This window comes from Lichenostomus cassidix, chromosome 4A, assembly GCF_008360975.1.
Source record: "Lichenostomus cassidix isolate B80296 chromosome 4A, HeHo_3.0, whole genome shotgun sequence".
In the NCBI taxonomy this organism is placed as follows: Eukaryota; Metazoa; Chordata; class Aves; order Passeriformes; family Meliphagidae; genus Lichenostomus; species Lichenostomus cassidix.
The window spans coordinates 14292129-14304315 of record NC_139485.1 but is presented as its reverse complement, the minus strand read 5'-3'; the positions used below and the strand labels follow the sequence as shown (position 1 = coordinate 14304315).

At 43.7% G+C, this 12187-nt stretch overlaps 1 protein-coding gene across 1 annotated transcript; it reads left to right on the top strand.

Moving 5' to 3' along the window:
• Nucleotides 1–3242: 3242 nt before the first annotated feature.
• Nucleotides 3243–12036, top strand: CHMP1B (charged multivesicular body protein 1B). The gene is made up of 8 exons (XM_085060662.1): nucleotides 3243–3397; nucleotides 5589–5686; nucleotides 6402–6548; nucleotides 7329–7397; nucleotides 7552–7659; nucleotides 8013–8056; nucleotides 8368–8440; nucleotides 9043–12036. Exons 1-8 carry the CDS (start codon nucleotides 3382–3384, stop codon nucleotides 9085–9087), a joined length of 600 nt encoding a protein of 199 aa, XP_084916788.1. The 5' UTR covers nucleotides 3243–3381; the 3' UTR covers nucleotides 9088–12036.
• Nucleotides 12037–12187: the final 151 nt, after the last annotated feature.

Genomic DNA, 12187 nt, shown 5'->3' with positions numbered 1-12187 from the left:
ACTTCAGGAGTGACTAAGGGAACAGATCAATTATTGTGATTAAAATTGATCCTCATCACTCCTGGTGTCACAGTTCACAAGCCAACGCTCATGAGCTCATTTGGCTTGGGGTTGTAACTACTGCATATGGTAAGAATCTCATTGAGCAGAGTAAAATCATCGCTACGTCAAAATTCAAGGATTTGATCATCACAAGAATAAAAATCAAGCTGTGTTTATGGCCTTTAACCTAATGGTAAAGTCATATTTGGGTTGGGATGCATTACAAAAATGCCCTTTTATAGCAAGAGCCACTGTTTGGGAGGTTTATGCAATATGGGATCCCATGCACCCTGAAAATAAAATGTACCTTTGTTCCCTCTTGCAAAACATGAAAGATATTCCTGTAGGCTTGGCTGAAAGACATCAAGGAAATGCCAAATGTTCATAACACACTGCACTGAAAAGCTCATTATAATCAACAAATACTGGGTTGGTCAATTCCTGCATGTGGAAACATGTAAGAAAGGGAAAAAAGAGATGGAAAAGAGCATGATGGAGGCAGAATAAAAGAAAAAGAAAACTGAGCTGAAACATCACAGACAGAGAAGGAGAGTTTTATGTAATGAATGTTTTCCACCTCATTACCTCCTTCCTGCCCTAAACACCACCACCACCTGTAAGTGCACTCATTAAACTGGCAAATCCATACACCTCCATCATGCCTGGAAATTGAATTTTGCAGAGTTTTCAGCACTTTTATTTAATAATTCTGGTTTTTTTCATCTTTTCAGTTCACTTCTTTCCTAGCTCATCCTCTTATGCAGCTCAGTTTGTCAGTTTTATTTCTCCAAAGTGCTACGGAGGGAGCAACATATAACTCACAACTCAATAAAATTTACAGAAAAATAAATATTTGCTGCATCCAAGATGAGACGGAGACTGTGTAGGAGGGGAGGAGGCAGGAGGTAGACTTGAAATTGCTACTTTTGAAAGAGATTTGAGAATTGAGAGTTGGTAACTCAGTACAAAATGGCTGGGGCTCTAAAATGGATTTATCAAGAACTGAAATACAAAAAGCAGGAGGGAAGTGTTCAGAAATCGTGGCTGTGCAAGGTGATTTCAGCCTAATGAGCAGCACTGGACACCCATGATTGTTTGAAGGTAAACCAATTTATTTACAATTTTATTGGCTGGAAAAAGCCACCAATTGCACCTTCACCTTTCAAAACCTGGGATGCAGCAAACGCCTCATTTTAGAGGCAGAAGGTCTGTACCAGGAGTTCAGAGATTAATCAACAGCTTTGTTCATTTCCAAGTGCTGGTGACTCAGATGTCAAAGAACAGGGACTCCAATGACAAAGTAATCCCTTTTCTCCTGGGTGAGGGAGGCTGGAGGGTTTGGGCACTGAATTCCTGTGAGCAAAGCCTCTCTCTGTGCCCAAAGCACAGCTCAGAAGTGACATTTTTTTCACTTTCAGCATGTTATTACTACAAAAATATTTTAAAATTATTAAATTACGTAAGTTTCATTGTAATCTGCACCAACATCTTGGTGTATCTCTACACCTGCAGCCACAGTAGGTAATATACTTAACTCAGGCTGCTGAAGATAATTGCCTGGTAATGTGTTTCTTCCAAATTTGGGGGGGGTTTAATAATGAAAATTCAGTGATGAATGTCAGAAAACAAAATAAACCAATAAACTGTACTTCTTTTTTAGCTCAGGCAGCTTTTTAAGGTATATTACCAGGATATTTCCTCAGCAGTCAAAAGGAAAGAGGGATTTCAGTTGGAATTGGTGAGCTGATGTCCTGAGCAGCTCTGAGGAAGCTGCAGCCCAGTTTGCTCCCTCCTGTGTCACCTGTGTGACACTGATGGATGCTTTTCCAGGTTTAATTGAGGTAGAACATTACACGCTGCTGTTTCTGAGCAGGTTTTGCTGCTTTGTTCTCTAACATTGCGGATAATTAGGTCAGGTTCACTTCTCTTTGACAGCACTGAAATGAATCATTTTTTTCAGAGTAGATGATCACTCTAACACTTCCTATCTAATATCGCTGCCACCTCCAAATCGTGTCCTAATTAGAGAGTTCCAGGAATATTAGAGGAAAAATAAAGGTGGATATCCAATGATCTAGTGTCTGCTTCTGACCCTGGAAAACCTTCTTCATTTAAAGAACTATTACTCATGAGAATTACCGTGCAAGCTTCCAGGAGGCTGAACACAGGACAGTTGTCCAAGCACGAACAGACTCTTTTAAAAAGAGAACTATTAAATATGTTAAATCTCTCCTACAGCCCTCCAGAGATTTGCTTTAAAACCATAGACAATAACGCTTCTGTGAACTGGTGAAACTGAGAATTATCACATCCGGAGAACCTCATCGTTCCCCATCTCCTGGATAAAAAGGTCCTTCCTGCAAACCTCTCCCATTAAACACAGTCTGTCACTGCTGCAGTGTCACCAGTTGGGTTTCAAACCTTTCACAGCCAGGACTCAGCGATCTTTATCCCTGTAAATTCAGACTCCTGAGACACCAGCAAGAATAATTAGTTACTGGCTTTGCTCAAGTGCCTTCTGCCACACTCCTTGCAGTTCATTCGCCATGAGCACTCCTGCATTATTACCGTATCCACAACTCCTGCAGGCATTTCACCTGGGAGGAACTGCCAGCTCAGATGCATCAGTCCTTCGGCAGGTTTTGTCTGAGATGCCTCAGCAGAAAACATCAATAAATATAGATCCTGGTGGGTGAGAGGCTGGACATGCCCCGGCCCAGAACCCCCAAGTCCTGGGCTCATCCCCAGCGTGGACAACAGGAAAGGGGGAATTCTGGAGCTGTGCCAGGGCAGAATAAGACTGGATATCAGAAAAAAGTTCTTCCCTCAGAGGGTGTCAGGCACTGAACAGCTCCCCAGGGAATGGGCACAGCCTCAAGGCTGCCAGAGCTCCAGGAACATTTGGACAATGCTGCCAGGGATGCACAGGGTGGGATTGCTGGGGTGTCTGTGCAGGGCCAGGAGTTGGACTGATGATCCTTGTGGATCCCTTCCAACTGAGGATATTCTGTGATTTAGACTGGACATTAGAAATAAATTGTAGCCGTGGTGCGGCCCTGCAATAGATTTCGCACAGAAGCTGTAGCTTCCCCATCCCTGCACTTCCCCAAGGCCAGGCTAGCCCCAGCTCGCAGCACCGGGTGCATGGCGGTGATCCTGCCCACAGCAGGGCAGGGCCAGATGAGGCTCCCGCTCCCTCCCAGCCCGAAGCCGCAGGCGCGGCACCGCCCCGGCTCGTCACGGGGCCGGAACCCGGAGCCGCCGGAGCCGCCGCCAAGCCGGGCCCAGCGCCGCCCCAGCCCGGTCCGGAGCCGCGCCGCTCCCCCCGGCGCCGCCAGCATGTCCAACATGGAGAGTATCCTCGGCGGGACGGCGGGCGGGCGGGACGGGAGCCGCCGGGGCTGGGCAGGACAGGGCCGGGCCGGGCCGGGCCGGGGGAGGTGGCGGTGGGAGCGAGGCCTCCCCGCCGGCAGGAGCCCCGAGGAGCCCCGGGGCGCCGGGAAGGAGGAGGCGAATCTCTCCCCTCAAGGCGGGTCTCGGGGCCCGAGGGGAAGCAGCAGGAGGGGAAGGAGGGCTGGGCGTGACACTGGCAGGGGTTGAGCGCTCTGGACCTCGGAATTGTCTTCTAAAGACGAGAAAATCGAGAGGGGATGTCATATGGTATACAAACATCTCCAGGGGGTGTCAGAGGATGGTGCCAGGCCCTGTTCGGTGGCGCTCAGCGCCAGGATGAGGAGCAGTGGCCACAAAACCAAGAAGTTCCACCTCAGCACAAGGAAGAACTTCTTTCCATGGAGGGGCAGAGCACTGGATCAGCTGCCCAGAGGGAGTGTGGACTCTCCCTCGCTGGAGACATCCCAACCCCACCTGGACATGTTCCTGTGTCACCTGCTCCGGGTGACCCTGCCAGGGCACGGGGCTTGGACTGGGTGATCTCCAGAGGTCCCTTTTAACCTCAGTTATTCCGTGATTCTGTGGTTTCAGTGCCCTGAAGGGACGAGGAAGTGAGTGGGAAGTTTGGTGTCTCTTCCCAAGGCGTGATCTCTTGGCTGGGAGTGAGGAAGGGGAAGTGGCGTGAGCTCTGCCAGGGCTGTGGTGGATAGGACAGCCCAGTTCCTGAGGCAGAAAACATGATTTATACTAAAAATAGTGCCGGTTGTGCAGCAGGGACTGCATACATGTGTAAAGATAGACTGGAGTGATGTCAGCAGGTCTGTCCCCCCAAACAGCCCTGGACACACCTGGCTGTGCTTCCTGCTCTTGGAAAGAATGTATACACAGAGCCCTATGTGGGCTGACTGAAACTTTCTTACTGCATAAAACCATCTTAATGCACAGGGGCAGAAAACTTTTACAAATTCCAGAGGTCTCAGTGTGGATGGAATGTACAGGCAGTGCTGGCATTGCCGGTTGTCCTGGTAGGGACTGACGGGATTACTGGAGCAGCTGACTGTGAGTCACAAACCGAGGTGTAAGTTGTGTTCCACTTGGGTTGTGGCAGTTGAGAAAGACACTTGCAGGGAGGAGCAGGAATGTGCTTCTCGGGGATGGGTGAGCTGGTTTAATGTCAGGTAAATTCCCCAGCTGAGTAACTGAGGAAGTTATTTCAAAATAAACTGGTCTGCCACTGGTGCCTACCTTAATAGACATCCTAAATGCAAAGTCACACCTGTTACGTGTTTGTAAGCCTGCTTGTGATGTTTGTAGGATAACAGAGACATTCCTAATGTCTCCATGTTGCTGTCAGAGTAAGAGGCATGGCTGGACTTTAAAGCAGAAAACAGCTCTGGAATAATTTATATATATGAAATATTGAAGAAACATCGAGTGCTCGTAATGTTTACCTTTGTGCTTCTACTTAATTGTTTATCATCTTAGTACCTGCTGCATCTTCCTCTTAGGATATCACAGGTGGCAGGAAAGAAGCCTACAAAGCTTTTTACTTCCATTTTGTTTGAGAAAGACTGGTACTATTTGGAAGCTTTCATCAACAGTATTTTAAGAGAATGTTTTCTGATTGTTATTTTTACAGCACATATTTTATTCTCTGTCAGTGTTAGCTTAGTGCAGTCATTCCAAGTTACTCTGAAGGCTTTTCTTATGGTTTTCTTAGAGCTTTCAGTTTAAGCAGGGCTTGGACTTTTGTTTTTAAAAGGTTTCTCTTCCTGACTGAAGTAGTCTCTGCCCAAAAGTCAGATGATGGAGCTGTCGGGGAGCCTGGGATCACTCACATGACCCAGGGCTGGGAAGGAGCTCGATGAGCAATTTAAATCTGAGATCCTGCTGGGTTGTAGCTGGCCATGGCCAGCTGAGCCAGTTTGCTGTTACACTGTTCATTTGTTGTGTTCCTCAGTGGCTTTGGGCTTTTTTTGGAAGGGGAGGTTCCAGGCAGGTCAGGAAACCACATAATTTCACTGAGAGTCGTAGGCTCCGGGTGTGGGAGTGAAAGTAACTGGCAGAGAACAACTCTCAGTTCCTCTTGGGGGGTGTTTGGTGGTTGGATTTATCAGTCTGAAGTAGCTTTGAGCCCTTAACTTGAACTGCAGAACACCTGTTTAATTTGAAGTTTGCTGCAAAGGAGCTCAACCGGAACTCGAAAAAATGCGACAAAGAAGAAAAGGCTGAGAAAGCTAAAATTAAGAAGGTAGGTCTGAACCAAGCTTTTTAGATCTGTTGCTTGCCTATTAGAGCAGGAAGACATCTGGTGTTTATCATTTCCCTGGTGTGCATGCTAATAATCATGTGGTCAGTGTTTATGATTTAAAATATGTGACTGTAAATCTTCCTGTGTTTATTAATAAACATGAGGATAAATCCTTGTGTATCCTCATGGACAGCTCATGGCATTTGCTTCCCAAGAGGCTTGTCTTGTATGTGCTTTGGTAGGGACTATTGTTCCTGAAGTTAAAAACACTTCATGTTTATCAGCTTCTATTAAAAGAGCTTGTGGAGAGGAACTTCAAAACTGCTTTTGAGTCCTTGAGATAGTGAAGAGAGACTGAGTTGATCTGACTATATTTTTGCCCTTGAGATACAGCTGTACCACCTGTGCCTGTGTTGGTGTCTTGAGATTGGAAATGTTTGCAGGAACAGAAAAGTATGTTTCTGTAGCTCTGCAAAACAGCCAGTTTGAAGTATATTCTAGATGCCTTCCTTGGAAGGAAGTTAAGAGTTCACATCTTGGAAATATTTGGGATCTATTGTGGGAGGAGGGAGGGGTTTGTTTTCTTTTTTAACAGAAAAAAAAATACAGTGACTAAATTCTTCTCCCAAAACCAAAACAGGCTACCCAGAAATGCTATTTACAAGCCCAGGAAAGGGTAAAACACTTTTCGTTTTGCCTTCCCCTCTTTCCCAAGGCCATTCAGAAGGGGAACATGGAAGTGGCGCGGATCCATGCGGAGAACGCCATCCGCCAGAAGAACCAGGCCATCAACTTCCTGCGCATGAGCGCCCGCGTGGATGCTGTGGCTGCCAGAGTCCAGACTGCTGTCACCATGGGCAAGGTGAGGCCAAGGAGGGGACCTCCCGTCTGCTCTGGAGTGACTTCATTCCAGCTGGAATGAGCTGGGAGCTTTCACTTTCTGTTTGAGATGTAGCCAAGAGTCACTCGGGTGCTGGAATTCCTCTGGCAGCTGCTCTTTGGATTATTTCACAGATACTTGTCCCCTTCAAAATACATCAAGTCAGGAGGTAGGAGTTGTGATGCCACAGATCTTTTTTAGCTCAGGTAGTTGTTTAAAGTAAACTGATTTACTGCTCTTCATCTTGCAAGTTTATTGTGCAATGTGACCTGTAGGCCAAGTGTATCCCTTAACACTGACAGGTCTCAAGTCTACAGAAGTTAATGCCTTATAAAGCTCATTTTTAGTGATTTTTTGCCTCTGAATGGGTATTTTGAGTGGTTAATTTCTAGAGTTTGAAATTATAGGAGCTATTTAAAATATGACATTTCAGAGAGCAATAGTGCATTCCCTCCTCTTTGATACTATCAAACCTTTGTGGACAGAGATAAGGGAGCTGGGTAAGAAATCACAGAATCCCAGGATAATTTAGATTGCAAGGGACCTTTAAAGCTCATCCAGTTCCACCCCCTGCCATGGGCAGGGACACCTTCCACTGTCCCAGGGTGCTCCAAGCCTCATCCAACCTGGCCTTGGACATTTCCAGAGATCTAGGGGCAGCCACAGCTTCTCTAGGCACCCTGTGCCAGGGCCTCCCCACCCTCACATTTGTTCCTAAACTGCTCGTTTTTCCTTGTAACAATTTCCTTCCCCTCGTTTCAGGTAACAAAGTCAATGGCAGGGGTGGTGAAGTCTATGGATGCCACGTTGAAGAGCATGAACTTGGAAAAGGTAAATAGACTTAATTTTCGTGGAGCTGACATCAAAAGCAGAAGGGACAACAGACACAACAGTTTTAAAAAGGGAAATTCAATCACGAATTTTCCAGTTGAGATGTATTTTTTCTGTTGTTTGAAGATTATTGATTTGATTCATATTTTTTTAGATATCTGCACTAATGGACAAATTTGAGCATCAGTTTGAGACACTGGATGTTCAGACACAACAGATGGAAGACACAATGAGCAACACTACAACGTTAACAACGCCACAAGTAAGAATAATAAAACACATTTTAACAAGGTGATCTTAAATTATGTGTCTAAACTGTTCATTGTCAGCACTTGAAACACTCAGGTATATGTTTTAGTTTTTTCTACAGATAAGCTAAAGTCTTTAGAAGCATTATTTCACAAGCCAGAGTTCAGTTAATGTCATTTTAACTGCTGAGCACCTCTGCTACTTATTTTTGAGTTTATACCTTCTAAGGAGGTGATTAAGTACAAAACTATTCTGCCAAAGGCATTTCTCTATAAATCAGTTTTGTTAAAATAATTCCTGTTCTCTGAAAATGTAACAGAAGAGGTTGTCAGAAACTCCAAATGCAACAATTTTGTTTTCCTTTAGAACCAAGTGGACATGCTCCTGCAGGAAATGGCAGATGAAGCAGGGTAGGTGAAATTTCTATTTCTTTAATAAAGCTTGGTTCCCACAACCCTTTCTGGTTATATCTGAGGTCAAATACCCTTGGTTTATAAGTCTGTCTCTTGGAAGCAGAGAAGAAACATAATTTTCTTTTTACCTCTGGACATACATGACTTGTCTTGGTAGTGAGTGAGTCAAAATTACTCACCAGTCTGTGTAACTCTAGAGTGCAGCATTCAGGGCATGCTGTCTCATTATTCCTCTGCTGTCAATTATTGTGCTTCCCCCTTTATCCACTTGTGCCTGACTTGGTTTTTGTTCTCTTTCCTCCTGTTAGCCTTGATCTGAACATGGAACTACCTCAAGGACAGACAGGTTCTGTTGGTACAAGCGTTGCCTCAGCAGAACAGGTAAATGTTGGATTTCAGTGAGGTTAGTGTTTTCTGGAGAAATAGGATGTGAGAATTAATGCTTCACTCAGTCAAAACAAAATGCCAAATTGCTAAATTCTATTCCAGCTGTCCCAAGGAAATGGTGTAGCTAAAACAGTCTTCCTGTCAAACTAATTCAAATAATACATTTGTTAAATGTTAAAGGGAAGGGACCTTAAAGCCCACCCAGTGCCACCCCCTGCCATGGGCAGGGACACCTTTCACTATCCCAGGGTGCTCCAAGCCCTGTCCAGCCTGGCCTTGGACACTTCCAGGAGTTCAGGGATAGCCACAGTTTCTCTGGGCAACTGTGCCAGGGCCTCCCCACACTCACAGGGAAGGATTTCAGCCCCCTTGTTCTATCAAATATACCATGTTCTTTGAGAAAAACCCACAAAAACTCAGCTCCTTTCCTGTTTAATTCTGTGCTCTGAAACTCCTCTCTCACAGCCATCCTTGAAGTCTTAAGCAAATCTTGTTAAGCCAGGAGAGAATTTCACGTGAGCTGGACATGAGATGGCAAATGTTGCTTTTCCTGTTCCTGATGGTTGGTTTTCCCTTTGTGTTTTCCAACTGTGCAGGATGAGCTGTCACAGAGACTGGCCCGCCTACGTGATCAAGTCTAAGTGAACAAAGCTGCAGTTCTTTGGACCTGCTTCCAAATTCCTTGTCTGAAACTAACCCTGCACTACACTCGAGGTGTAAAACAGTCCAGCTTAGGTGTTTGAGTATTTGTAATATAGGGTACTTCACTCCCAGCTTGCTACTCTTTCTAAAATACATTAAGTGACCCAAAAATATCAGCTCTAATGTCATTTTCTGTACATTTGGAAGTTGATCTATTTTTTGCAAGCTTTTTTCACAAATTCGAGTTGATGTTCTAAGTCAGCTACTAATGGTGGTACATTCTAGTTCCAAGCAAAGCAGAGTGTCAGTGAGATGTATTTTAAATTATGAAGTGATTTTTTTTTTTAAATTATGAGAACTGTTTATGGTTGGAGAACTGATGTATCAGTTCAGATGATTGTTGTAGATAATTTTCCTACAGAGCCAAACTCCTGGAACACGCAGGGATGGACAGCGTGGACCTCCTGGAAAATGCACTTGTTGAAACAAAAAAGTGGACTTTGAGGTTTTTTTAGTCTTTTAAAGTTAGGATAAATGTGCTGAAATTAGCAGTTTAGTTCAAAAATTAGTTACCAAAAGCTGATTTCATATAACTTATATGGTGGCATCACTTTACCACAGGAGGAATAAAATATATTTTTGGACTTTTTGCCAGGTCTGTTGCTCTCTGCAGATAAAATCCCATGGTTTGTAATATTCCAGTTGTATGGAGGAGCTAATTTTAGGAATCCTTTTATATTTCTGCATAGTAAGAGTCTGGCTGCTCTCAGTAGCTTCAAACTCTCGTTGCAGTTGTAAAGTAAAAAATGGTTGTAGAAATTTGTAGCTGAGACCACTTGTGATGTGTTGTGATAAACAGTGGTGTTCAAATTCTCTTCCTGATTTTTTGGGCTCATTTATATGTTTTGTCTTTGTAGGGGTGAGGGAAGGTGTGGAAGCACCAGGCTTGGAATTGGTTCTTAATTGCCTGGTGCTCAGGGCCTCATGGGTTTTCTGGTGTTAGGGAATTGTTTAAGGAAAAAAAAACTCACTTTTTTATTCAAGCAAGATTTTTTTCAGTGAAAATGTGCAAAAATGATAAAACATTTCAGAGCAGTTTCAGCCTTTGTTTTAAATGTGTTATCCACCTCACTTGAGGGTTGAGCAGGATGTTATGTACTGAAGTAATCAAGGTTGCTGCAAAAATAAGGAAAATTAGACAAAACAACCTGAAATGTGGGATTCTCTCTCACACTGGCAGCTGAACTAAAACCATGAGTTTAAAATGGGATCTTTTCACTTGTTAGAAAGAAAGTGGATTTAAAAATAAACACCTTGAGTGTTCCTCCTGTAAACAGAAGAAGCTGGAAGGTGTTTTAAAATCTCATACTGACAGCTGTAGTCTGGCTACAATCTGTCAAATTATGACTAAAACATCCTAGGAAATGGACTGTTTCCTGCATTTTCTTCCCTGGCTGTTTCTGAACAGTGTAAGAAACCAAGATTATGGTGTATCTATGCAACCCACTTACCCAGCTGGGGTGACTGTGTGTGTGCCTTTGCCTTGCTGGACTCCCTTCAGTTTTTTAATATTCTGTTACTTCATATCATGAGAGTGCTGGAAGCTTCCTGTTGTGGGAAGTTTACTTGGAATAAACAACAGTTTACTTGGAGCTGTCCACAAAATACTGAGGATTCAGTGTTTGATAGCAGACAGCTCCAGCTACTGTGGCTGGCTTCTTTTAGTGTTAGAAATGATGCTGCTGTTAGACTGGTTTGGGCCATTCTGGAATTAGTTGAGAGTCAAACAGCAATTCTGAGATCCCACATGGTTCGTTTTCCCAGTCTGTTGCCTTGCTGTGAGCCTTGGAGGGATTTAAAAATGAAGAGTGGGACTGAGATTGCTGCAACAGAAGGGTTAAATAAGCTTCATTATTTTATTAATTGTTGTGGAGTTTTGAGCTTATCCCAGGCTGGTGAACTCCAGGACCAGCGTAGATTTCCAGTGTTGTTTCTTTAAAGGAATTAACAAACATAAAGGTTGGACTGACATAATTAAGGTTGTGTCTGGGGACTGTGATGCAAAGAGGCTTAGGAAGAAATAGGTGTTTGAGACTGGAAATCTTTGCCTCCTGACTTCACTCCAGGAGTTGCTGTGTATTACAGCCATGCCAGGATTTGTGGCTGGCAGCTCCTGCATACAGAACTCCTGCCCTCTCCTGGGGAAATGCTTTCACTCGTGGCTGGGAGCTGCATCCAGAAAGGTTGATGTTATATTTAAAATGTATACATTTTTTCCTCATGTCATTTGGAAATGCTTAAAGCTGAAAGCTACTCTTAAAGCAATATTTGAGTTTCATCCTTCCTCCCTTCAGGCTCCTCAAAACATTTCTCTTTCCTGAGCAGCTCTGGCTCCTCACTCCAATCTTGTTTTGTCTCTGTAAATTGAGTGTGTTTGTAAAGTTCATTTCATGTTAAATCATTTGTTTGTGCTTTTCTGGAACCTTATTGCCAGCTAAAATTTCAATATTTCTGCTGATGAGCAGGCACATCTAAAGTGAAACATTGCTTTGAAATGTTGCTGGATGGTTTTGCTCAGCATTTTTTATCCTCTGTTACTAAAACTGCTGGTTTGTGGTAGCTTTGTCTTCATTAGAATTCCAAAACAAAGCCATGCAAAGCTTCAGATGAAAGGAGAGGGAAGGAAAACAAGATCAAGAACTCTAATGTCATTTGGATAAAACTATCAAGTTGCCTTTGTGGAGATCCTCAGAGCCAAAAAATAGTGAATTTTTGTTAAACATAATCAGCAGTTATATATAGACACATATTCTGAAGCTGGTGACATGTATAGAGAAGAGAACAATTTTTGTAGCTCTGGTTGAGTTCACTTTGAAAACTGCTTTACTTGTATGGGACAGTTTGTAAATGTAATTGCAGGTGGTAAATAAAATTGTACAGACAACTTACTTTGGGTCTGTGTCCTACTTGTGTGGCTTCTACAGGTCTCAGTATATGGATGGACAAGCAGATGTGATGTCTTTTCTGTGGGAAGACATCCAGAAAATTAAATCTTTATGGAGAGAAAACAAGAAGAAAATAAAGTGGGTACTACTGAGA